Below are 27,484 nucleotides of genomic sequence, written 5' to 3' on the forward strand. Positions count from 1 at the left end.
AAGGCGTTCGACTGTGTGGATCATAACAAACTGTGGCTGACTCTGAGAAGAATGGGAATCCCAGAACATTTAATTGTGCTAATGCGAAACCTATACTTGGACCAAGAGGCCATAGTCAGAACAGAGCAGGGTAACACTGCATGGTTCAAAATTGGGAAGGGTGTATGCTAGGGATGTGTCCTGTCTCCATACCTATTCAACCTGTATGCAGAGCAGATTATCCAGAGGCTGGGCTCTATGAGGAGAAGTGTGGCATTAGGATTGGTGGAAGATCTATTAACAATCTGCGTTATGCAGATGACACAACCCTGCTTGCTGAAACTGAGGAGGACCTCATGCACTTGCTGCGGAGGGTCAAGGACTGCAGCCTTCAGTATGGATTGAGGCTCAATGTTAAGAAGACAAAGATTCTCACCACTGGACCAACTGGCAGCATCAGGATGGATGGTGAAGAGATTGAGATTGTTCACAGCTTCAGTTTGATCGGCTCCATGGTCAACACTCTTGGCACCAGCAGTCAGGAAATAAAAAAGCATATTGTGATGGGAAAGTCTGCTGTTAGGGACCTCTCTAAAGTGCTCAAGAGCAATGGTGTCTCTCTGGAGACTAAGGTGTGCCTGATACAGGCCATGGTCTTTGCAATCACTTGTAATGCATCAGAGAGTTGGACAATGACTAGGGAGGATAGAAGGAGAATTGATGCCTTTGAGCTGTGGTGCTGGTGAAGAGTATTGAATATACCATGGACTGCCAAGAAAACAAACAGATTCACCCTGGAGAGGATTAAACCAAGCAACTCCTTGGAGGCAAGGATTCTGGGGCTTCGTCTGACATACTTTGGGCATGTTGCAAGGAGGGACAGGTCCTTGGAGAGGGACATCATGCTTGGGAGGGTGGAAAGACGGTGCAGGAGGGGAAGACCCTCTATGAGATGGATTGATTCGGTGACTGGGGTAATCGGGATGGGTGTGTCGGAGGCAGTGCGATTGGCACAGGATAGAGTAGGGTTTAGGGCTGTTGTACATAGGGTCGCTATGAGTCGCAAACGACTCGACGGCACACAACAAAACAACAACAACAACAACAACATACTTTGAACACGAAGGAGTCCTCAAAGCAGAGCAGGGAAACACTGCATGGTTCAGAATCAGGAAGGGAGTGCATCAAGGATTCGTCCTGTCTCCATACCTTTTCAATCTATATGCAGAACAGATCATTTGGAAGGCTGGGCTTTATGAGGAGGAATGTGGCATCAGGAGTGGAGGAAGACTCAACAACCTTCATTGTGCAGATGATCTAACCTTGCTTGCTGAAACTGAGGTAGACTTGAAATGCTTGCTGCAGAAGGTCAAGGACTGTAGTCTTCAATATGCAATGAAGCTCAACATTAAAATGACAAAGATTCTCACCACTGGCCCAATTGGCAGCACCATGATGGATGGAGAAGAGACTAAGGTGGTGAACAGTTACAGTTGCTTGGCTCCACTATAACAACTACGTATATCTAAAACCCCTCCTCATTGCCTTTGAGTCATAACCAACTCATAGGTGATCCTCCATTGGATTTCTGAGGCTGTAAATTGTCACGAGAAGAGCTTGTTTGCCCTTCTTTATCCCCAGGAGCAGCTGGTGGAGCAGATGCGCGAAAAGGGTGGAGAGAGGTGTGGCCTTTGAGTTAGCTGTACAGCTCACTGTGAATTAGGCCACCACAGCTCTCTCCCATACATATGTTGCCATGATGCACTCTCGAGGTAGAACTGACTCACAGATGACCCTCCACAGGTTTTCAAAGGCAGTAAATTGCAGGGGAGGGGATCGCCCATTTTCTTTTGTGGAGCAACTGATGGATTTGACTCCATGATTTAGGTTTGGTAGCATAATTCCTTACCCACTAGGCCATCTAAACTTCCTACTATACATACAGACTGTGATTAAGAAAATAATGTCACCTTCGAAAGATGCCTGCTAATATTTAATTACGGAGCCAGTCTCTGCATTCATTCCAACCTCCATCAACCCTTGCGTTGCAAACAATACTTTTTATATACCAGAATATGACAAATTTAATTTCACACAGATTAATTCAGTCCAGGCTTTTGACTTTTTTTTTTTTTTTACTTTTAAAAACTAAAGTCTTAATTACTGCGTCCAAAGCCTCGCCCTACATAGCCTAGGCATTCCCTCAGCAAAATTGGCAGGCCACCAACCTCAGCGTCCCAGGACACTCTGGAGGATGCTGATAACCGTGGCGAATGTCAAGTGCCAGGATGCAGGGCGGGGCCCAGTTTCGGTAATTGCAGAATTCTGGGGCCTCACTGTTTGTGCATGCAACCGTATGGCGGGGCTCCCCTTCCTTTCTGACTTCAAGTCCCCAGGTCTTTGCCCTCTAAATTCTGCCAATCCCCTCCCTCTTCAGCCCAGCCCCAATGGGACATCCAATCCCACGGCGCCTGCCACTCCATTGTCCAATCAGGAGGCAGCTTTCCCGAGGCGGATGGGGAGCGGTGCTGATTGGCAGAGCGTGAAGTCTTCTACTTCAGCGCGAGGCTGTTGTCAGTAAGGCAGCTCCTGGAAGTCTAGGCGTCTGTCCCAAAGCAGCGGCCTTCTGCAACGCCACTCGGACAGCATGGCGGACAATCGGGACCCAGCCAGCGACCAGCTGAAGTCCTGGAAGGATCAACGCTCCTCGAAGGTAAACCCTATGTTTCACCAGCAGTTAAAGGGGCCGCGAGTAACGGCCCCAGTTTCCTTTGTGCAGAGCCATCGCGAGGGGGCTTGTACTATAAAGATCATCAGACTTGGGGGAGTGAGTCGTTCCAGATGGGCAATTACATTCACGAGGAAGCAGGGGAGAGGTGTCTGGGGTGTGGGGTAGTAGTGGATTTCCAGTAATGCATGCAAACCCTGCAGCCTTTGACATGGGTTTCAGAGTGCGGGTGGTTGGTTGCAGATTTTGCAGGATTGCCAGCTGGGACAGAGGTCACAGCTTGAGGAAGGAATGAAGGCGAGGAGAGAAAGAGAGCTGAAGCTGCATGAAAGGAAGCAGACGTGGGGAACTGGTGGAGAAGGCAAGTGGGAAGCCTTCTGAAGCTTTCATATCTGTAGGGTGCCTTGTGGCAGGGACCTTATTTTCTCATCCCACTGTCTTTAGCACCAACTTAAAACAACAACAACCAAAAAAAAAAAAAAAGCGCTCACATTTGTTATTTCACTTGCGCTTAAAAGAAGTCAAGTCTAGAATTTTAGAGTTAAGGCAATCAATCGATGCATTTATTCACATACACTTGCATATGTCAGGTGCTGGGACACCATGCTCCAAGTCTAGTGAGGCAAGAACAACACCCCTGAGAAGCTTAAAGTCCAACCAGAGACAAGGCAGAAAAACAGCTCTCTGCCATCCAGGATGGTGTGATCTTTAAGGTAGTTTATGGGTAGAGTGTAAAGGTACTTATAGACTTGGTTGGGAGACTTTCCAAAGGAGGTGGTATCTGAATAGAAGTGCTAAAGGTGAGTAGACTTTCAGCCCAATAGTGGAGGGAGGGGTGTGAGTCAAGGGCTGTGGAATCTCAAAGGACACACTCCTTAGGTGGTTAGATTGGTTAAGAGGGCCATCTGCTTTGAGTCTTCATTTGTCAGAGAGACATTTGGCTCCCAGAGTCAAAGAACGTGCCCAGTTCACATGACTACTGACTGGGTAATGGTAGTTTTTTTCTCTTCTTGCTTGGCGCGCTGTTTGTGCTTGTCATTGTTGATGTTGCCTCCAGTCGCTCTGACTCACGGAGGTCCCGTGGGTACAGGGCAGAACTGCTTCACAGGCTTATGAGACAAAGCCTCTAGCCTTTTGGAAGCAGATCACCAAGCTTGTCTTGCAGGGTTCCTTTAGGTGGGTTCAGACAACCGATCTTTGAGCTAGTAAGGGACTTCTACTTTTTCCCATCAAGTGGCTTCTGACTTGGCTTAAAGGGCAGAGTAGAGCTGTCCCCTAATATTTAAAGAAAGAAGCTGCCACATCATTCTCCTGTGGAGCTCGGGCGGGTTAGCCGCCTGATGCTGGAACTCTTAATGCTTTTGCACTGGGGTGTTGACTCTACGGTGCTCATCAATTGCTTTAATGTTTCCTGTTTGTGAGAAGACTGCCATTCTTCCTCTAAGGCCCTGGAAAATCTCTTCTTTCTTGCTGTCCTTTATTTTATGCCACTAGGGAGCTTTGGTGGCCTAGTGGCATGAAGCTACACTGCAATCTCCAAGGCACACAGTTTGAGGCCACCAGCTATTCTGTGGGAGAAGGATGGACAATCTCCTCCTGTGAGGTTAACTGCATCTGAAAATCCACTGGAGGGTCAGCTATGGGTCGATTCTGTCTCGATGGTACACAACAACTAAGGGACAGTTAAACTGTTTATGGAGTTTTTAGTCAAACATACACACCTGGGAAACCCAAGCCTTTACCTAGATATAAAGCATTGTTGAAACCCTAAATATGTCCTTTTATGGAGTTTTTCAACCATTCCATGTGGTCTCAGCACTTTGCCTCAGGAGATCATTGTTTTTAAACCATTGATTTATGTTTTTTTATGTAAGGCTGCTTTTATTCAGAGAGCTGTTCTGTCAGACTCAAGATTAGAACTCATCTTCTTGGCACTAGGACCCTTTCTTTACTCTATAAACACGAAACCCGCTGCTGTGCTGTTGTTTCTAGCTCAAAGTGGACCTGTAGGACAGAGCAGAACTACCCCATAGAGTTCCCAAGGCTGTGCTTTTTGTGGAGGGAGTTCTTGTAGTCTAATGGGTAAGGAATTGCACTGCCAATTCAAAAGCTTGTGGTTCAAATCCATTAGCTGGTCCGAGGGAGACAGACAATCTCCTCGTATGCGACATAAAGCCTCTGAAAACCCACTGGAGATCCAGCTATAAATTAGTTCTGACCCAGTTATACACACAGCATTTTATATGTACATACATACACACATACATACTATCACATTTTTCTCACAAAGAGAGGTTAATTGATTCAAACCACTTATTTTTACCCCCTTTATGCTTAATCCATCATAGTACCAGGATCTCTTGCCGTAGTCTCAACTCAAACTCATTTCTATCAAGTCAGAAACAACTCATAGCTGACTCTCCAGTGGTTTTTTGCATGTTGTAAATCTTCTGGGACAAAATTAACCAACTTCCCCCTGAGGAATCAGTGGTGGATTCTAACTGCCTCAGGGACCACCTTTGGGTTACTAGTACAGCTCCCTATGGACTGTGCCCACAGAGCTCCCTTTCCCATACTCAGTGGTTGTTAAATTTTAGTTTACACTGATGTAGTGGCTACATGGTGAATTGACAAAAATATGGACAATACAGTGAGTTTTTCCTATTCATTTAAGTTGTTCTTTTTAGGCACCCTCAAATTGACTCATATTTACAGGTCTATTGCTTAGGACTTAAACATGTTTTGGGAGTGCACAATACAATTAATGCCTGCTAGAGAGGAAGGAGGGAGCGCTGGTGGCTTAGTGGCAAGAAGCTGTGCTGCACTCCCAGAGGCACACAGTTTGAGACTACCATCTGCACCACGGGAGGAGGCTAGGCAGTTTCCTCCTGTGCGATTAACTGGCTCTGAAGACCTGCAGGAGGGTCAGCCATGGGTCAGTACTAACTTGATGGTACACAACAACATGATGAAATACACAGATTTTATGTTTACCATTCCAGAAATCTCCCCCCCCAACGAAATAGTATTTTATTGTATTTTCAGTGAAGGATTTCACAACATTTAGGCTTCTATTTGACACTTTCTACCCATGACATTTATTGACATTAGTTGCATTTTTTTTACAGTTTGTCACATACTTGTTAATGCAGTTTGGTTATTATTCTGAGTTCTGATCAACATAAACCTATACTGTGAATCTCAAACCCTTGTCTAGATATAGGGCAATGTTATCACCCTGGAAAAGTTCTCTCAGGTGTTTTTCAACCATCCCCCTTGGTACCAGCAACTTTACCCCAAGAAACTATTGTTTTAAAACCATTGATTTAAGGGAGCTCTGGTGGCCTAGTGGCAAGACGCTGCACTGCAATCCCAGAGGTATGTGGTTCAAATCCACCAGATGCTCTGCTGGAGAAGGAGGGGACAATCTCCTCCTGTACCAGTCAGATCTGATTTGATGGTACACATAAAAATAATAAAATAAAAATTTTAAAAAAACCCAACAAACCATTGATTTATGTGCTTTTTAATGTAAAACTTCTTTTACTCAGTGAAAAATGTTTTTAAGATTCATTCCTGTTAAGTAGGAAAGGGTAAGATAGAAGGATTAGTGGAATGGAGAAATTATAGGGAGGAGTTAAGAAAAATACAGCTATGCTGTGAGTATTAGTTAATGCTATACAAGAAAATGTGTCTGGATAGTTGAATAGAAAACCAATTTGCTTTGTAAACTTTTACTCAAATCACAATAAAAAAAGTAAATTGTTAAAAAAATATCAATCACTCCACATAAGTAAAAATAAAAAATATGGCTTTTAAATACATATTCAACCTATATGTGAGTATTTAGGGAGCTCTGGTGATCTAGTGGTTAAGGAGCAGGCAGCTCAGATCTGGAGTTTGAAGCTCTGTGGGAGATAGATGTACAGTCTCCCCCACCCCCCGTGCAATTTGCAGCTCCTCAAAACCTGCTGGAGGGGCAGCGGTGATTGGGTCCTGCCAACAGTGAAGTGTGCGCTTTTGAGATGTGTGAATATTTGTAAATTTTGTGTGATTTAGGAAGAATAAATTCTGGTTTTGAATGAATAAAAAGAAAGATTTGTTCATAGTGTATGTATCCATACTTGCCATTGATGAGTTAAAAGACTTTTGCACAAATGACTCACTACTTGTTTATCCTGTTTCTGGACACCAGTGATTGCAGCTGCCCTGAAAGTTCTTAGCTGAGTCTTCTTTGTGAAAAGAGGCCCTCCTGACTCTTAGGAAGTCCCTAGGAATGGAATTGTTGGATCATATAGGAAATGAGTTTTATGTCTTTTTCTAAAGTGAATTGTGCTGTTTTACACTTCCATCAGCAGTGTACGAGAGTCTCTCCCCGCCCCACACCACCAGCTTTTGCTGTTGCCAGTTATAGTAAGAATGGAGTGGCATCCTACCAAGGCTTTAGTTTGCATCGTGCTAATGCCCAGGGACACTGACTGAGCTCCTTTTCACAGATTCATTGACCCTTCAGAGATGTTCTTTTGAAGGGTCTGTTTACATCTTTTATCCTTACAAAACCTGAGTTGCTTGTCTTTTTATTATTGATTATAGTCCGTAAAGTAGGTTAATCCATGTGTGAGCTAATTACTGTAATAGAAGATTCCAAAGTGTACAATGACGTAAATACATAAGAAATGTATTTCTCTTAGTTGATGGGCCAAAGTGTTTGAACACTGAGGAGAGGTGTACCCTACAGGTGTTCCCTTACCTGTTCAGAACCCTGGGTTAAAAGAGACCCCTCTGTTGTCATCATGAGGCTTTTAAGGTCACTTGGGCATCTCCATCCAACAGGATTACCAATGTGTTTTCTGTAAACTTTTGTTAAAATCACAATTAAAAAATTTTTTTAAAAAAATGTTGAGGACTGATTGATGTCAAAGTCTCAGTTAAGAGTCCAGCTGGTCAAAACAACTATGAGATATCATCTCACCCCAATCAGAATTGCTAAATTTAACAGAACAGCAAGCAGCAAGTGCTGGCGAGGTTGTGGAGAAACTGGAACCCTTATTCACTGTTGGTGGGAGTGTACAATTGTGCAACCACTGTGGAAAGCGCTATGGAGCTTTCTCAAAAAGTTGCAAATAGAGATACCATTCGACCCAGCAAATCCACTACTAGGAATATACCCCAAAGAGACCATAACTGACATCCAAGCGGATATATGCACACCCATGTTTATCACGGCTTTGTTCACAATAGCAAGGAGTTGGAAACAACGTAAGTGCCCATCAACAAACAAATGGATAGAGATGCTGTGATATAGTCACACAATGGAATACTACACTGCATTGAAAAACAAGGAACTCATGCGGTATCATTCAAAATGGGTGACCCTGGAGGACATTATGCTGAGTGAAGTATCTCAGTCACAAAAGGACAAATACTGCATGGTGCCCCTGTTGTAAATCAGGACTGACCTCGGGATTAGGAGGAGACTGAGAAGGATGGGTTCAATAATGCATACTGCATTGAAACAGATGAGGGAGAAAACTGTTTAAGAGGGAAAATTATTAGGTATTTTTGTCATGACAGGAGTCCAGAGTGAGGGCTGTATAGTGGAGTGGACCTGGGGGGAGGGATTGTAAAACAACAAAAGAATTTTTCTTTTAATTTTCCAAGAGGGTAGTGTACTAGTGGGGAGGGTTGGGAGGGGAGAAAAGTGCAACAATGAATGAATGGAAATCCAAAGTCTCTGTAAATTTTCATTGATATGAATAATAAATTAAAAAACCCCACTACTTATACACAATAGCTCAAATGTTTAAAGAATTAAAAAAAAAAAAAAAGAGTCCAGTTGGAATGTTTCTGGTCACTTGCCCTCACATGCCATTGGCTAGAACCCTATCACATGGCCACAATGAACTGCATGGAGGGCTGGGAAACGTAGTCAGTCTCTATATGCTAAAGGTGACTTCTGTATTATCTAAACATTTCATATTGGGTGAAACCCTTCTAGCCGTTTTCCTGTCTGATGATGTGCAAACGAACATATAAAGCCACTTTTTAAAAGGTTCTATCTACTTTACAGACAGACATTCTGTTAGAAAATTATGGCAGTGAAGGATTTTCTGCCCCTTTTCTTTCAATTTCTCCTTGCTTGGTCGGTGCTTTTGTATCAATAGTTCTGCCTTTCCTCTCTTCTCATTTGTTGAAATCTTATGCTGGACGGTGAGATTTTAAGTTCTGTATCTACTGTCAGACCTGTCCTGTCACTTCCTCTAGAATCCAATGCAGAATGCCCTCCTGGGCGGGTCCTCCTTTGCAACCCAAGTATTAGCGAACAAGGAAGCAATTTATTGGGGGTCTGTCCTCGTCGTTGAATTTTGTTGCTGGCAGATGGATTAGGAGTCTTGTAAACTTTAATCAAGAAGCATTGAATCAAATATATTCATAGGTTTGACTTCAATCAACTTTCACATTTTTATCTCTCTTTCACAATACTTTGGAGATGGTGGTTTGACAAGTATTCCCAGTTGTTTTGAATGGAATTTATCTGAGGATTTTTCTTTGCGCATTGCTTAGAGTGCCTAGGACTCTTTGTTTATTGTTCATTGCCATTTCATTGACTCCTACTCACTGCCTGATGCCTTAAAAATTAGAAAATGTAAACATTTGAAGCCTTGACTTTTTCTACTTCTTATTCTTTTTCTACTTCTTATTACCTGATGAGGAAGCCTGCTGTTATAGGTTATATGATGTGTGTTGTTAACCGAATAGTCAGCTGTTCAAATCCACTAACTCCTTGGGAGAAAGATGAAGCCAAAGAAACTTGGTAAGGAGGGGTCACCTTGAGTTGGAATTGACTTGAGGGCTGTGGGTTTGGTTTTATATATTGTTTTGAATTGTTTCGGTGAGGGAGTGGGTCTTAGCTCATACATTTAGGCAAGATAGATGGTGGGTCTTAGCTCATAAATTTTGTCAGTGAGTCTTTAAGGACAGACTGTATATATTTTGGGGCAACCTGATGACTGTAATGTTGTGACACTGCTCACATATGGCACAGAGGAGGGTTGACCGAGTGACGTGATGTAACTTAACTTTTTTTTGTCCCTGGGAGAGGAGAATTGCTGGTGTGACAGGGGAGACATTGTGAAAATGAGATTCAAGTCTTGACATTTTATTTCTGTTGCTCAGCCCGTACCACAACAATGCTGTAATTTTTACCCAGCCAGAAATAGCTCACTGCATGTAAAACACACAGATATTTAAGTTTGTGTTGTTTTCTGTTCATTTTTATTCTTTTCTTCTTCATAAGTACTATGACTTAAGCGTAAAGAGAACAGGAATCTTTTATAATGTCAGTTAGCCTTCATTTTCACACCTTTTTTCCTCTTCCTCCTCATGTCTTTGAAGCATTGAAAGACTTAAAAGTGCTTAGAACTACCAATCACTTAAGACCTATTCAAGACAGGGAAAACCCCTTTTTGCAATAGATATTAATCTGTGTATTTTAATGGTTTCATTTTGGCTGGGTTACTCTAAATGTTTGCATATTATTGAAAACAAGTAGCGCTGTATTTCTGACTGGAGCTATTTCAATAGCAAAGTGAGTGATTTCAAGGGGAGAAGACAAAACAAAACAGCAAAATCTAACAACTGCGTTCGCCACATGTTTACTCCGGTGTTAAATAATATGAAGCAGCTTTGCTTGAAATGTGAGCATTTTACATTTGGGTGAAGGAGGAGAGAAACTTGGTCTCCATTCTCAGAAACCTAGCCATTTGATCTTGCTAAATTGTTATCTTCTTTGGACAGGTCATATTTCATTCATCCTGGGGTTAACTACTTTTTAGTTCTCTTTGGGATTCTGAAAGCAAGGAGTTGATGAGGTGAATGAGTTTCAAAATAGTATGTTAGTGTTTGTAGAAGCTTGAACGGGGAGTCCGCATTATTAGGATTTCAGGCTCCAAAGGCTTTCTGATATCACACCTCTGCATTCAATTTATCCTTTGCATCTTGAGTCCTTGCCTCAAACTACCCAGACTTCCTCCCAGGGAGTTCTCCCTTCCGGGAGAAGGGAGTCAGATGGGGGAAGAAGGAGCAGTGGTGAAGTCCCCTGTCTCCCAAGCAGCCAAACCACAAACACAAATAGCAAGTTCCATCATCTTCAGCACGTGTTATTTGTTCCTATTTGAGTGTTTGCTTTTTCTCCCTTGCACACAAAAAATATGAGGGCTGAGGCAGTCTTGGGATTTGTACGCAGTGCACACACACACACAAGCACTTGATGAATATTTGTTGGACACGTGTTAGGCAGTGATTTGCTAGAAATCATTAGACATGTTCTGCAATGATAACAGAGTGGGAAGCTATCATTTCTGACTCTGAGGACTGTCATTTTAGTTTAAAAAAAAAGTGGAAGAATACAGTATTTGTTAAGTTCTTGAGCCTAAAGTACAAATAAGCAAGTAAGTGGAAATGTTGTTGATTAACTGTTTCACCAGAGGAAGTTAGTCTTACTCCTCCCAGGAAAATGTCCTCATTTATAAATTAGTTCCATCCAGAAGCAGCTTGTCAAAGTAGCAACACCTTGTCCCTGCCACCCCTAAAAGCTGCAGAAACACCCCCCCAACCCCTACCCCTAACTAAAAAATGAAATCATTCTTACTTTCCTTTTTTACTTCCTGTTTCCAATCGCAGCACCTGTTTTTAGTCAAGCCAAAAAACTGGTATCCTCTTTGCCAAATTCTGAAGCAGTTTCCAAAGTAGGTTGTGGGAGGGCCAGGCTGTTGCTACATTTTCCTCCTGAATTTAGATTTTGGTCTGTAGTTTGATTTGTTTACACTTTGAATTTCTAAGCATCTGTGTGTGTTTGCATCTTTTAAAAGTGTATTAGACATGTTAGGTGCCAGGGATAGACATGTGAAAAGAGCACTATTTAGAGTGGAAAAGCAAGCAGTTGAATAGGCAATTGTATTATCTTGTTCTATAAGGCAGAAGAAGGGAATAGCCCAATTTTGAGAATGGGGCAGTGAGATCACTTCTGAAGACGTGGGAAGACAGGCCGGACAGGCCGCTTCCTTTTGTTGCACTGCATTTCACACTCAACAAATTGAAGCTTTGTGGCCCTCTCACATTGTGCAAAGCTGTTGACACTACTTTTCCAACAGCTTGCTTGCTGTGTGTTTCTGTGTTGTATGTTGGCAATTATCACACTATTTCAAACTTTCATAGTGCTATTTATTGCCCATTTAATAGACTAAAATATAGTATGATCATACCTTTTATATACAGTTAGAATAAAAAAGTTAACTTACGAGACTCATTTTATTGCAGTATTAGCTTTATTGTGATGGTTTGGAACCAAAGCTGTGATATCTCTGAAGTATGTTTGTAAAATAATTAGCAGCCAGGAAGATGCAGAAACATTAACAGGTACAAATCCTTTTTCAAAGAGAACTCTTAGAATTGAACTATTTTATCTTAAAAAAAAATTCTGCTTCCCAAGTAACCTTTCACAGAGGTAAAAAAGAATGTGCAAGCTGGAAGCCTGTGTTGTCCTTCTTCTGTGTAGCAGGAAAAGCTGTGCTATGAGATTGAAACCCAGGTCAGTGAAGTTGCTTTACTTCTCTGAGCATATAGCATCACTTACTACAGAGAAATAATTGGATTTGTTTCACTAAATTATTGGAAGACTTACTGATAAGAGGCTTATATCTAGACCTTATAAAATACTTGAGCACAACAACAAAATAAAGGAAAACAACCTCAATTGAAAAACGAGCACAGGATATTATTAACAGACACATCAACAAAGAAGACATTCAGATGGCCAACAAACATATGAAGAAATCCCTTGATCTAAGAGAGATGCAAATAAAAACAAATATGAGATAGGATCTCACCCCAGTAAGAAGAGAAAAATTTAACAGAACAGCAAACATCAAATGCTGGTGAGGTTGTGGAGAAACTGGAACCCTTATTCACTGTTGGTTGTTGTTGTTATGTGCCATCAAGTCGCTTGTGACTCATAGCTACCCTATGCACAACAGCCCTAAACTTTGCTCTGTCCTGTGCCAGTCACACCATCTACGATACACCCACCCCAATTACCTCAGTCACTGAATCAATCCACCTCATAGAGGGCCTTCCCCTCTTGCACTGTCCCTCCACCCTACCAAGCATGATGTCCCTCTCCAAGGACCAGTCCCTCCTTACAACATGTCCAAAGTATGTTAGACAGAGTCTCAGAATCCTTGACTCTAAGGAGCTGCCTGGTTTGACCCTTTCCAGGATGAATCTGTTTGTTTTCCTAGCAGTCCATGGTATAGTCAGTACTCTTCGCCAGCACCACAGCTCAAAGGCATCAATTCTCCTTCTAGCCTCTTTAGTCATTGTCCAACTCTCTGATGCATAACAAGTGATAGCAAAGACCATGGCCTGTATCAGAAGCACTTTAGTCTCCAGAGTGACATCATTGCTCTTCAGCACTTTGGAGAGGTCCCTAACAGCAGACTTTCCCATGACAAAATGTCTTTTAATTTCCTAGCTACTGGTGCCAAGACTGTTGACTGTGGAGCCAAGCAAACTAAAGCTGTGAACAATTTCAATCTCTTCACCATCCATCCTGGTGCTGCCAATTGGCCCAGTGATGAGAATCTTGGTCTTCTTGACATTGAGCCTCAATCCATAATATTGGAGGCTGCAGTCCTTGACCCTCTGCAGCAGGTGCTTCAGGTCCTCCTCACTTTGAGCAAGCAGGGTTGTATTATCTGCATACTGCAGATTGTTGATAGGTCTTCCACCAATCTTAACCCCACATTTCTCCTCATAGAGCCCAGCCTTCCGGATAATCTGTTCTGCATACAGGTTGAAAAGGTGTGGAGACAGGACACATCTCTGGCGTACGCCCTTCCTAATTTTGAACCATGCGGTGTTTCCTTGCTCCATTCTGACCACTGCCTCTTGGTCCAAGTATAGGTTTCTCATTAGCATGATTAAGTGTTCTGGTATATTGGTAGGAGTGTAAAATCGTGCAACCACTATGGAACTCAGTATGGTGCTTTCTTAAAAAGTTGCAAATAGAAATACCATTTCACCCAGCAATTCCTCTACTGGGAATATACCCTAAAGAAACCGTAATTGACACCCAAGCAGATATACGCACACCCATGTTTATTGCAGCTTTGTTCACAATAGCAAACAACCCAAGTGCTCATCAACAAACGAATGGTATAGTCCCACAATGGAATACTACACTGCATTGAAAAACAAGGAACTCATGAAGTATTATACAAAATGGGTGACCCTGGAGGACATTATGCTGAGTGAAATATCTCAGTCACAAAAGGACAAATACTGCATGTTGCCACTGTTGTAAAGCGGGTCTCATATCGGAATTGGGGGGAAACTAAAGGGGATAAATAAGGTATACTGCATTGAAACAGATGAGGGAGAGACTGTTTAGGAGGAATATATGTTTAGGTATTATTGTCATGACAGGAGTCCAGAATGAAAGCTGTATAGTGGAGTGGGCTGCGGGCGGTGGGGGTCTGGTGGTGGGATTGTAGAACAATGAAAGAATTCTTTTTTTTTTTACTTTTCAAAGAGAAAAGATAACTGGGGGGCGGGGTGGGCAGGGAGGAAAGTGTGTAACAATCAATGAATGGAAATCCAAAGTCTCTGTAAATTTTTATTTAAAAAAAAACCCACAAAAAACAACAAAGTTATTAGAAGACTTAAATATGATCTTTTATTTGAAAGTACTGATAATACCTTGCAGATGGTAGACACTTTAGAAAGCAGTTAAAAGGGATATTAGAAATTATGAGTAGTTTAGTAAGCTAGATGGTTTCCATCCTTGTTCTTTTTGGTGAATTTTGGAGCTGAGATGGCTCCCCTCTGTTATGCTGTCTTGGTTGCCATCAAGTGGGGTCTCTCTCCTGATCACCATTGCCTGGTCCTGCGGTGCATTGCACAAGCATTGATATGTTTGAGTGCATTGTTGCAGCCACTTATCCATCTCGTTAAAGGTCTCCTATTTTGTCATTAGAGAAAGCTCAGAGATAAAGCTTATCTTGATGAAAAAAGATGTTAATTATTAAAAATATGCACACAGGATAATGAATATATGAAAAACCAATTGTTGTAGTTATGTGCTGTCAAGTCACTTGTGACTCATAGCGACTGCATGTACAATAGCCCTGAAACCTGCTTTATCCTGTGCCAACCTTATTGTCTCTGACACACCTACCCCAGTCACTGAATCAGTCCATCTCATCGAAGGTCTTCCTCTCTTCCGCTGTCCCTTCCAAGCATGATGTCCTTCTCCAAGAGACATTTTGCTTGAGTTTTTCTTCCTTGCTCTGTAGATGCTGCTTGTACCTGGGCTGGCAGCCAGGGGAAACACAGGGTGATATTTGCCTTCGTTTCAAGACCAGGATGGACCAGAAGGACCTCTGAGAGGTCTATCTTGTGGGTTTCAGAACCCAGTAGCCCAGTGGTTGTTGAAGGTGGTGACCCATCTCTTGATTCCACAATAGTTTATACTACTCCAGTGGTCAGCATTTACCAGTTAGGGGAGTGGACAGCAGACACTGAGCTGCCCCCCCCAAGGGAGGTCAGCCCTCAGAGCCCTTCCTCAAGACTCCTGCCTTTGACAAACTGGAGCCTTGGTCATCAGTCCTTTGAACCAATAGAAGTAAGGGCAAACATCCCAATTTCTTAGGGAGGTTTATCCTGTAGGTTTTAGAAGCTGCAGGGAGGCAGGTAGAGTGCCGACTCAGGGGCCTGGGCTGCACCTTGGATCCTTTCTGTAGCAGTTCACAGCAGGCTTGCTGGTAGATAACAGTGTCTGGGTAGAGAAGGGGTTGTCATGCTTCACATACCTTCCAGGGAGGTCAGTCTTGTTACTGTCAGAGCCTTCTTTTTTTAAAAAAAAAAAAAAATATATATATATTAAAAATTTTATTATTTTGTGTGTGTATACCGTCAAATCGGATCTGACTGGTACAGGAGGAGATTGCCCCTCCTTCTCCAGCAGAGCATCTGGTGGATTTGAACCGCATACCTCTTGGATTGTAGTGCAGCTTCTTTCCACTAGGCCACCAGAGCTCCCTCAGAGCCTTCTCTGTAGTGTATTAGCTGTGGGCTTAGCCGCCACAGAAGGTGCCTATTGCATGCAGCATACTCTTCACTGACCAAAAGGGGAGCAGACAGACCTGAACTGACTCCCCAGGAGCTCTATCCTGGTGGCTTAGTGGTAAGGAGTTGCGCTGTCACCCTAAAGGCATGCAGTTCAAATTCACCAGCTGCATCATAGGAGGAAGATGTCCAGTGTCCTCCTATGTGTTTCACTGCCTCTGAAAACCAGCTGGAGGGTTAGCTGTGAGTTGGCTCCGATTTGATGGCACATAACAGCATCAAAGCATAATGGAGTCAGTTTTTAGAAAGTAATTTGAAGAGGACACTTAAAGTGGCATATTATTAAAAAAACTCTTCTTTGGCATCTCAGAGCAGACATCTTCGTTCCAGCAGATTTCCAAGGCTGCAGATTTCACAGGAAGAGATTACTCATTTTTCCCCATGGAGCCACTGCTGGATTTGAGCCACCAGGAAGGCGTAACCTTTGAGTTACTAGCTCAACTTTCTAGAGTCTGTGCCACCAGAACTCCCCAAAAATATATGACAATTATTAGAAATGATTTTAGGAACTTTCTTTGCTTATTGCATCAAAGCGAATCATGTTGAATCAATATAAAACTAGAACAAGTTTGAAAATCTGCTACTTAAGCATATAGAAAAGGCCTTTTGATTTAAAAATGGTTTTTAAAAGGGAAATAGAAAAAAGTGTAAAAAAAATGAAAATGACGTGTAATTAAATTCGCCAGTACTGCTTTTTATTTTGACAAGTAAAGATTTGTGGCAAGCTTTTGCTTATATAATGAAGAGTAGTTAGGAATAGACAGATTTAATTTGCTTAAATAGCTTTATTATGTTAATTTTTAAATAAATTAAAATGGTCCTTAATCTCTGAGTCACTTTGGAATCACCTGGAAAGCATAATAATAATAATAATAAAATTTCAGAGCCCATTTCTCACATCCTGTCTAATTATATAAAACAATCTCAAAGGGGATAACTCAATTCTCAATATCTTTTTTAAAAGCTCTCTGCATAATTCTAACATGCATTACAGATTGAAATCCAAGCCATTAGGTTTAAACTGAAGATGAAATTCTGCAACTTGGAAGTTTCTTTTTCTGGTTCCTTTTTCACTTAAAAGAGTAAATGCACGGTGTCACATGTATCGGCATCACGTGTCTCAGGAAAGGAAAGTAGTGTGACTGTGGGGTAACTGCTGACTGAACCTTTACACTATCTGCCAGCTCTGAAGTGTTTGATGATGGATGGGTAACAGACAAGTTAGAGAGTCTGGGTGGCTGACTGTGCATCGGTCATGAAGACTTGAAGAAGAAAACAAATGCTCTGCCATTGGGTCACTTCCACAGAACAGAACAAAAGAAGACAAAAAAAAACTCAAAACACAACAACCCAAAACAACCAAACTAGACCACACCAAAAAACCAACAAAACCCCCCACAACCAAAACTACACGCTCAGAAAAAGAAACCCCAACCAATTGGTGTTTAGTCAGTTCCGACTCCTGATGGCCCACGTGGTACAGACAGAACGATTCCATAAAGTTTTCTCAGCTGTATTCCGCCCCCCCTCCCACTTCTTTTCAGTTTTATCTTTCTGTTGAACTTTGAGGGAAAGTTTACAGAGTAAATTGGAAACAGCTCTATTCTTACCTCCTCCCTGTGGTTCTTGTTTCCATTTAACCTTCTCATTGTCAGGTGCCATTGACTCAGCACAGACTGACTTAAACGACCCTAACTTTGCCACCTGTCACCTCTCTGATTACTTTTTCCTTTTTTTTTTTCAGATTACTTTTTAAAGGGAATAGTAAGGATACATTTTATTTTTTGAGTCATAATCAGGTGTTTTTAAAACTTTTATTTTATATTGGTTTGCTTACAAAGTTTGTATACGTTATGTTGCACGCTATCCTTCATTCACATTGTGTTTTGTACAATCATTCCCGTTCATTATAGTTCATAAAAATTCATCACCATTGACCTATTGGGCTGTAATCTTTATAGAAACAGATTGCCAGGCTTTTCTTCCACAGTGCCTGTGGGTGGGTTTGAACCGCCACTGTTTAGCATAAGTGATTTGCTCAAGTTAGGGACCTCTACAGTCAGAAAAGTGCACATACATGCCTGGCATGACTTAAGCTTTACTTGTATTTATTTACATATATTTAGCTCTTTCGATCTGCAAATTAGTTCTGTGAGGTAAACGTTGGTCAGTCCATTTTGTATATGAAAAATTGGGACTCGGAAGTTACATTCAGCTTGCCAGGAGCTACAGAGCTGGTTCTTGGCAGAGCTGGTACAGCCTGCATGGTTTCTCCATGGTACCAGATAGGCCTCTTCTCGTGTTATGTTGGTAGAACTCCTGTGGGCCAGGAGGACTTACTAGTGTGTGTTTGAGAGCCTAATCCATTGCTTTTGCAAGTTTCACAAATTCTTTCATTTCGTGTCTTTGTCAAATAGCTCATAGCACTTCATTAGATTAAGGGCCACCACTGTCCTCCACATTGCCTTTTAGAGAAGATATAGGTGTTAACTTTATTTTACTATACAATATGTATGTGCACAGAGGTGAAAGTTACACAGTCCCTTCACCCTGGGGAAAGCAGGGTTTATGGACATACTGAGAATGACACATTTCTGGTTTGTGAAGTTGGTAACATTGACTCTCATCATTGGACACACTGAGTTCTCCCAGCATGGAGGTGACTTAGCTTTGTTCACCTGTATAGCTCTCCCGACTTCCTGGTACCTGGGATAAGACAGTAGCAAGGCAAACACCTTATCTTCAAAGTAGAGTGTTTGACCATGGGATAAAACAATACAAAGCTAAGGATGCAGGGATTAAAGAATGTGTCCTCAACCAAGAGCAGGGAGAACAGAGAGGCTTCTGATGCAACTCAAAGTGGAGAACTAGATGGATAAAATGTATCCCATTTGGGGAAAATTTGACTTCTTAGAAAATTAATATTATAGTCTATCAGTAGTGGTTTATTTTTTTGTGACAATAAAAGCACTTGACATTTCCCCTCACCATCCCTGTAGTTGAAGAGATGTTGCAAATAGCTGCTATACAGTACATAAGAAAGAGGAATGCTTTATAGAGGATGATAGACTTTAGCATTCATAGCAATAGCAAAGCATTTATAAGTTCCTAGCAAAGCAGTTTGCGTGGAGACCATCTTCTTATGCGTTTAGCCATTCAGGGCATAGACATTCAGTGCAAAGTACATATGGAACTTTTGGGGGACCCCTGTCTGGGGGCTTCCTGTATGGAATTGAGGCTCAATAGAGGAGGTGCCAAGCCATTAATGAGTTACTTAACTATGTGTTTCTGCTCTTCAGAGCAGGTTTTTTAGCAAATTGGAGAAAACATTTTATCAGATATTTCTAAGATCTGATGATAAATTTCAAACAGTACACTGTGACACTGACATGTCAAATGCGAGAATGGCTACCCATGGTGCACAGTGTTTGGTGGCGCTCCCTGGTTAAAAAGAGCTTGGAAGCAGGAGTGGCATCCACTTCCGTAAATAGCTCGCCTCCGGAAACCCTATGAACCTGGAAAAAGGATGAAAGGCACGCAAAGTATTGAGGACTTTCGTTCATAGGGTCGCTGTGAGTCTACGGCACTTAATAACAACAACAACCACCACCCATCTTTTAGCATTCCACTGTGTAAATGAAGGGTTGCATTGTATTGATTCTCCTGTGCTTCCCCCCGCACCACCCCTTTTCTGTTCACTCAGAAACCTGATGTCCTGACTACTGGAGCCGGTAACCCCATAGGAGACAAACTCAACATTCTTACGATCGGCCCCCGTGGGCCCCTTCTGGTCCAGGATGTGGTTTTCACTGATGAAATGGCTCACTTTGACCGAGAGAGAATTCCCGAGAGAGTGGTGCACGCTAAAGGAGCAGGTAGGAGCCGTGCTGGTTGGTGGGGAAAGCCTTGTGTCATGGTGTCTGGGTCAGAAATCATTTCCCATGGGGGATGCTCCCTTAATGGACCTGTCAGATCTCTGTCTCTGGGAGAAAGAAAAAAAAATTATCTATGATAATTCCCACAAGGGAATTATTAACTAACTGAGAATTATTGCCTTCCATAAAGAATCATGGTGAAGTAATTAATTGCTAACTGGAAGTTGAGTGGTTCAAATCTGCCAGCAGCAGTGTCAGAGAAAGGTGAGGCAGTCACCTCCCCTAAGGATCACAGCTTTCAGACCCTGTGAAGCAGTTCTGTTCACTTCTTCCAGACCCTGTGAATCAGAATCAACTCAATGACAGTGGGCATTGCCCTACATAGGGTACCATGTAGAAAAGAGCCGATTATAAATAAAAAAAATAGTAGTCCTGAATATTTCTCCTTACGTATATTTCAGTGAGGAAGTGAAAAACACAATATAGACATTGTAATTGGTTTAAATGGTACATTTATTGGACAGATTATGGAATAAATTGTGGAACTGAAGATAGTTATGTTAGGGTGGCTTGAGTGTGTCAGAGATTGTGAGGTTGGCACATGATAGGACAGGGTTAAGGTCTACTCTTTGTAGTGTTGCTATGAGTCGTATTCTACTCGATAACACCTAATATAATAGTGATGATGATGATGATGTTAGGGCAGTAGGTTTGGGATGATTTTCTCTTTCCTCTTGCCTAACACATTTTAAAAATTTTATTTTGACTTTATGGTTGAAACAAAATCTCGTGGTGGTTTTACAAGAAAGTAAATCATTAGGGAAAAGAAATCTGCATAGAAAGAAAGAAAAAGCTTTTCCTAAATTTGCTTATTGTGATGCTCAGTTAGGACTTCCAAAGCCTTCATCTCTTCTTTCTGGGTAGAATTTACCCTCATCTTTTTTGTGACTATGTTTATACCTTTGATAGGCTGTTCGGGTTGTGGTTTTGGCTCTGTGGAAACGTCTATAAATGTCTAGACTATTCTTTTCTTCCCTGTATTTTCTCTCCTCACCTTCCCATTCTTCAATTTCTCTCCTAGATCCTTCCTGTGCTTTAAGGCCCTCTTGGTCCAGGTTCTCTGGTCAGTTTGTGGCCAGCCTTGCCTGGCTCTTCCCGGCCCTTCTCCTGGTTCTGGCTCTGAAGTGCTCTGGCAGGCACTGAATGCTAATGGGGCTTTGTGTCTTACTCCCTTTATTTTGGATTTGGTTTTCTCCCCTTTCTCCATCACATTAGAAGTTTTCAGAAGGCCAGGGCTAAGCCTTCACTTTCTCTTTGTGGCCACACCAATGGAGGAGTCTCATTGGCTGAGTAATGGTCTCAGGATGATGGTTTCTGTGCCTTTCTTCCTAGGGGCCTTTGGCTATTTTGAGGTCACCCATGATATTACCAAGTACAGCAAGGCAAAGGTGTTTGAGCACATTGGAAAGAGGACACCCATTGCAGTTCGGTTCTCCACTGTTGGTAAGTTGGTCTCTTTGCATGGCTGATATTGCTTGATAATAAACTCAACCCTGTACTTTAAGGCATTTAGAACTTAACTTCAGGAAAACTTACAGGGTCACTATGAGTCGAAATTGACTGAACGGCAGTGAGTTTAGATTCCTGGTGGCATCAGGGGTAATGAATAGCTCCACTGTGAAATAGAAGGTTGGCAGTTCAAACCCATCCAGTGGCTCTGTAGAAGGAAGACCTGGAAATATGATCATAAAGATTACCCTACAGGAAAACCCTACAGAGCAGTTTGGCTCTGTGATGCAGGCTCACTAGCCAACACCACTGCCCATCAACAGGGACAAACCTGTCACACTGTATGGTGACACACCAGTGCATAATGTGTAATTAACTCTGTGACTCAATCGTTCTGGGCTTTTGCATTTTCATATACTGTGGTTGTTGTTGTTGTGGTGGTGGTGGTGGTGTACTGCTGAGTTGGAACTGACCCATAGTTGACTCTCCAGTGGATTTTCATAAACTACAGGATGTAAAAAGAAATTAAATGAAGAATGAGAACTTATCTTTTAGTCCATTTTGCTTCCTATGAAATTAATGTCCTTAATGTGGAAACTTATTTAGTCACTTTAGTCACTCCCTTTGTATTCCTAATTATTCTCTTCCACTATTTTAATGCCATTTCTAATTACTTGTTTAAACAGAGCTATCTTCTTATGTTAAATATTTCCAGCCACTTTTACATATATTTTTTTATTACTTTCAGTTAAATCTTTTGTTTAATTTCTGGATTGAATTAGCTGGTGAGTGGTAAAAATAATAAGCCAGGCAGCTAACTCCCTAGTTCACTTCTAGAAAATAAATTGAGGTGAGGTAGCGATGTCTGTGTTTATGCCAAGTACCCTGACTTAGGCTCGCCCTCTGTGTCGTCTAGCTGGAGAGTCGGGCTCAGCAGACACAGTTCGTGACCCCAGGGGATTCGCAGTGAAGTTTTACACAGAAGATGGTAACTGGGATCTCGTTGGAAATAACACCCCCATTTTCTTCATCAGGGATGCCCTCTTGGTAGGTGATGTACTTTGTATTCTACAAGTGTTTGTTAGTTTGAATTGATTTCAAACACTCTGGATAGGTTGGTGTTTGAGGAGACTGCCTAGGAAAGGCAGAAGGAAGAGCATTTGTTTGGTTGGATTAACTTTGTATAGTTCTTTTTCTTTCTTTAACTTATCAGCTCAAATAACAATTGTCATTGGCCTTAGTTTTGGCATTTCAAGGCTGATTGACTTGATGGACATTGTCTAGTTTTGGTTAACAGAACGTAGAACATTAGTAAGGGAAGGATAGGCTTTACCCTGGAAAATGAGCAGAAGGTGTTTCTGGTTCTCTGAGATGGTAGGAATGAGGTGGAGAGAGAAGGTGTGTGTGTGTGTGTGTGTGTGTGTGTGTGTGTGTGTGTGTACCTGCTAATTTTATTTTATCTCTTCCGTGAAGAGATACTGTAGCCTTTGAGTGTACATGAAGCAGTTTGTATTATCTTTAATCTTAACTGCACGTATTAGGTGAATTTTGTTTGAGGATAGGTTAAAATTCTAGACTTATATTGTTGAGAAACATCGAATTAGCAGTAGGCAAAGTAGAATGCCATTTTTTTTTTAAATTTTTATTGTTTTTGTGTGAGTGTACCGTCAAATCAGCTCTGACTGGTACAGGAGGAGATTGACCCTCCTTCCCCGGCAGAGCATCTGGTGGATTCGAACCGTGTGCCTCTGCGATTGTAGTTGTACAATGTCATTTTTGTTAGCTGATTTTGAGGCAGCTCACATTCATTGAGACCATGTCTATAACACAAAAAAGCATCGCCCAACATTGCCTGGTGACACTGTAACGTTCAGAAACTTAATTTAGGTCTTTTTTTCGCTCTCTTTTCCTATCTAGTTCCCATCATTTATTCACAGTCAGAAGAGAAACCCGCAGACACACCTGAAGGACCCCGACATGGTGTGGGACTTCTGGAGCCTGCGCCCCGAGTCGCTGCATCAGGTGGGGATGCGGGCTTTTCCGCTGTGTCATCACTGGGATAGGACTCTTCATTGTGAATCACAACGTGCTTCTCTCCTTTTGGTTATTTTCTTGGAATTGGTTTCTGCTTTTCTTTTTAGGAGAACGACTTCAGATTTCTTGATCATATTGAGTTTGATAATGATCAATTTTTGTTAGTCTTTCCCCTTTTGTAGTCCTTAAATGATGCTATATAGTGAGAAACATAGGTCATATGTAATAAGTGAGAATTTTATGAGTGTGATTAAATTGGAATAAATTAATTAGACTAATAAATTGTAATAAATGTTCTAAAACAAAATATCTATCAATTATTGAACAAAACCCTATGATTTATAGACTTTTAGTTAAATTAAAAAAATAATAATTCAAAAGGAATTAAGGATTCTAGTACGAGGTAAATCCTTGGGTATTTTGAAGCGCTGTCTTACATATTTTAGGCACGTGGCCAGAAGGGACCCTTCCTTGGAGAAGGACATCATGTTCAGAAGGGTGGAGGGACAGTGCAGGAGAGGAAGACCCTGATGAGGTGGATCGACATAATAACTGTGGCAATGAGGTGTGTCAGTTAGCGAGGCTGGCTCAAGAAAGGACAGTATTCAGAGCCGTTTACATAGGGTCGCCATGAGTCGCAGGTGACTTGATGGCACCTGGAAACATTGGAAGACTGAGGGGGGAAAGTGCTACCAGATACTTTCTATTAAAGTAATTTTCTGATACCCTGTTGCACTTGTTTTCAGATTTACTCAAGCATTCTTTAACAGAATACTGAGTCGTGCTGTTTATGTATCATCCTCCTTTTAAATTCTTCGATCTCTTTGCACATGACGGTATCACGACAACTCTTTCAGCAGATACTGGGTTTGTTTGCTCTAGATCATTAAGGAGTTTATCTGAAGTATAGTTAGAATGTTTTAAAAATCCAAGATACAGTTAACTTTTGAACCACACAGATTTGAGCTGCCTGTGCACCATGTACTCTGCCTTTTTTTTCTTTCTTTCTCCTGTTGCTATTTTGGTGAGCTCAAGTGTCGGTAACCAACTCCACGTGAACAGTTTTCTGCAGCGACGGGCTGTTCATGTGGAAATGATTAACATCACATGGCGTTTTAAGTCGTCCAAGGGTCAGCTGTAAATTATGCTCAGATTTTGGGCTGGGAAGGAAGTTGAGCCTCTAGTCCCAGAGCTATTCAGGGGTCAACTCTATTTTACTTTAAACTGAAAAATATCCCACTCTATGTTTCTGTTCCTTAGGTTTCTTTCTTATTCAGTGAACGCGGGATTCCAGATGGACATCGGCACATGAATGGCTATGGATCACATACTTTCAAACTGGTTAATGCGAATGGAGAGGCAGTTTATTGCAAATTCCATTATAAGGTATATGTTTGCTTCTGAGGTAGGGGAACGCAGGCTCCACACCTCCTCCCCTTACGCCTCCTGAGTGTGGGGCGAGAATCGAGGCTTCTCCCACTTTGCTTTTACTCTTATGGTTTAAATTGTGTTCCCCCTAAAATATGTGTTGGAATCCTAACTCCTGTACCTGTGACTACCTATGGATTTAATCCTGTTTAGAAATGAGGGTTTTGTTATGTTACATTTTACCTGAGTAGAGTGAGTTTTAAGTCTGGTCACTTCTGAATTATAAAAAGAGCAGATTAGACACCAACACACAGGTTTAGCCTAGCTTGGTACAATTCTGTGTTGTGGTGTAAGGTCAAGTTCTAGGAAATCATGGGCCACTTTGCTCCTTCTAGCCCTGGGACACTGTCTTGAGCATAGGCAGCTTTGGGGTCTTGGAGGGCACTAAGAGTTGGAGTGTTTCTGCCTGTAAAGACAATCCTGCAACTCTCTACAGAGTAGGCCAGCAGAGCTCCTGTTGGGTTTTTTGTTTGTTTGTTTTTTTAATATAGTTTGAGAATACCAATCTCACCATCTGGCATATAAGGCTATGTAAAATCTCTGCTACTTCTGTTGGGACACCAGCTACATGTTCAGAACTTCTTCCCCTTATTTGAACCGTTCAGAGCTACGCCGGGTCTAATAAGATAAAGGCTGTAGTCCTTCATGCTGCTAGGCCTGCCTAGCTCGTCAGACATTAGCCTTAAGCTTGGGCGTTCCCTTTATTTTGGGGATGCCAGATACAAATCCCCGCCTGGTACCAGCCAGAAACTCAGGGAGTCCTTGCCTCCTTTTTTTCTGATATGTTTGTTCCCACTACTCCTTAATGTTTGATAACTCACTAGAATAATGACTGAAAGTGCTTTGCTTTTTATTAGTTTTATTATAGTACAAAGGTTTCAAATTAAGACATACTTGTAGGGTGAGATCTGGGAAAGTTCTCACGTGAGGTTTCTGGGTCCGTACATCAATGTCTATCACCAATCATGACACCCACGGAGCTTCAGAGTCCAGAGCCTTTATTGAAGATTTTGTTCCCCCATGTTATTAAGGTTTTTATAAAGTGGTGTTAATTGGTGAGTCCTTCTAACTTGGCCAGCCTGCACTCAGTAGTTACCTCACTGGCATAGCCTAGGGATAAAAAATGGCTAACTGTGGTTTCAACTTCTTAAACCTTTAGGGCATGGTTTCCTAAACTAAGATTTTAGCAGTTATCTCTCAGGAATTGAGAGACCAAATTGGGGAAAATTACAGTAAACCCTTCATTGTCTGCTACTCTCTGTCCTAAAACATCTGCAAAGAAATATATTCATTCAGCCTTCCAAACTCAATTCATAGCCGTTCAATCAGAACTGACTCATAGCTGGCCCTCCAGCAAACTTTCAGAGGCTGTAAGTTGCATGGGAAGAGATTGCCCATGGTCCCATGTAGAGCAGCTGGTGGATTCAAACCACTTGCCTTTGGGCATTATTGAATATGTATTATTAGCAAAGAGCATTAAGTGAAATAAATTATTATTGTCAGAAAACAAAATTCTAATGTTTGTCTCCTTTGTTTTCATACAGTCAGGATCAAATAGGTTGCTTCCACTTTGGAGAGCCCTTTAGTTAATTGAAGTATTTTGTAGAGTCTTCTCTTGGTATGTTGTTGACATTAGTTATGCTGAGTCGTGTTCCTAAAAACTCCAGGAAGTTAAAAGCTGCTGTGCTTAAAAAGTTCTGTTCCTGGTTACTGCTCAAATCAACAGAGATAGAAACAGGCTCGTCAAACAATCTTCCTCCTAAAGACCAGTTTTCTTCTATCCTGCCTTAATCTTTATAAATTGTGCAGCTATTTCAAACAGCAAAAGTGCCAGCCCTCTTTATTCTGTGGCTTGGCACTGTACTCTCGGACTGTTGTTGTTGTGTACCGACTCATAGCAGACCCTCCAGCAGGCTTTCAGAGGCAGTTTACTATATGAGACGTGATTGGCTGTGTGTCTCCTGTGGAGCAGCTGGTAGATTCAAACCTGTGTCTTCAGGATGGCAGTACAGCTCCTTATCAGAGGCTCACAGAGCTCCCTTCTCTTTGACTTGGAGACATTTTAAGAAATAGTTGTCTGCTTATTGCCCAAAGGAGCATTGTAGTGTCGTTTAGCACTAGACTGAAGTTTGCATCTGGGACAGTCAACCTGGCTGGTGTCTTATAGACCAACAAGTATGCCAATCTTTATTTTTCTAGATAGCTGTGACCTTGGGCATGGTTTCTGAGCTCTAGCTGTTTTCACTGTAAAATTAGGATAATGATTTTGACACCAATTGTGCACAGTCTGGATAGAATAGTTTGCTTGTGAAGGTCAGGAGGGCTCTGAGGTGACCCTGGAGCTCCACGGACACATCAAGCTGGATAGTTCTAGATTATTGTTTCCTAAAGCTACATGGCTCAGTTACAATCCAAAAGCTATCTTAATATTATTGCAATTTAATATAAGCTCTCTGGGTGAACTGCAAATGGTAGCCTTCAGTTTTTAATGGTGAAAGCAGCTTCATTCCTGCCTTCAGATGTTTCTGTGGGACAGAGGAAGTGGGGATAAAAGGAACCAGTCTTTCAGAGTTGCTTTTACTAAGGAAGAGTCTCCCTCTGGCAATGAGCTGTTGGAGGGCTTTCAGCTTTACATAGAAAATTCATTGAGAATAGGGTATTACCATATAAGAGCACTTGTGAAGTGATGTAACTTCTTTGGGTCTAATAATGTGTTTGGAAATCCACATGTTAATTCTGGGAGAGC

At 41.8% G+C, this 27,484-nt stretch overlaps 1 protein-coding gene across 1 annotated transcript in view; it reads left to right on the forward strand.

The window, feature by feature from the left end:
- Positions 1-2,626: 2,626 nt before the first annotated feature.
- The window catches only part of CAT (catalase), a 48,632-nt gene continuing 23,774 nt past the window's right edge, over positions 2,627-27,484 (forward strand). The window contains exons 1-6 of the mRNA XM_006883746.1: positions 2,627-2,692; positions 19,596-19,767; positions 21,160-21,270; positions 22,193-22,323; positions 23,194-23,298; positions 24,571-24,696. Of these exons, the coding sequence (XP_006883808.1) occupies positions 2,627-2,692; positions 19,596-19,767; positions 21,160-21,270; positions 22,193-22,323; positions 23,194-23,298; positions 24,571-24,696 (711 nt within the window). The remainder of the gene's footprint in view (positions 2,693-19,595; positions 19,768-21,159; positions 21,271-22,192; positions 22,324-23,193; positions 23,299-24,570; positions 24,697-27,484) is intronic.

Source organism: Elephantulus edwardii, unplaced genomic scaffold, assembly GCF_000299155.1.
Source record: "Elephantulus edwardii isolate Elephantulus edwardi_28Jun2011 unplaced genomic scaffold, EleEdw1.0 scaffold00029, whole genome shotgun sequence".
Taxonomy (NCBI): Eukaryota; Metazoa; Chordata; class Mammalia; order Macroscelidea; family Macroscelididae; genus Elephantulus; species Elephantulus edwardii.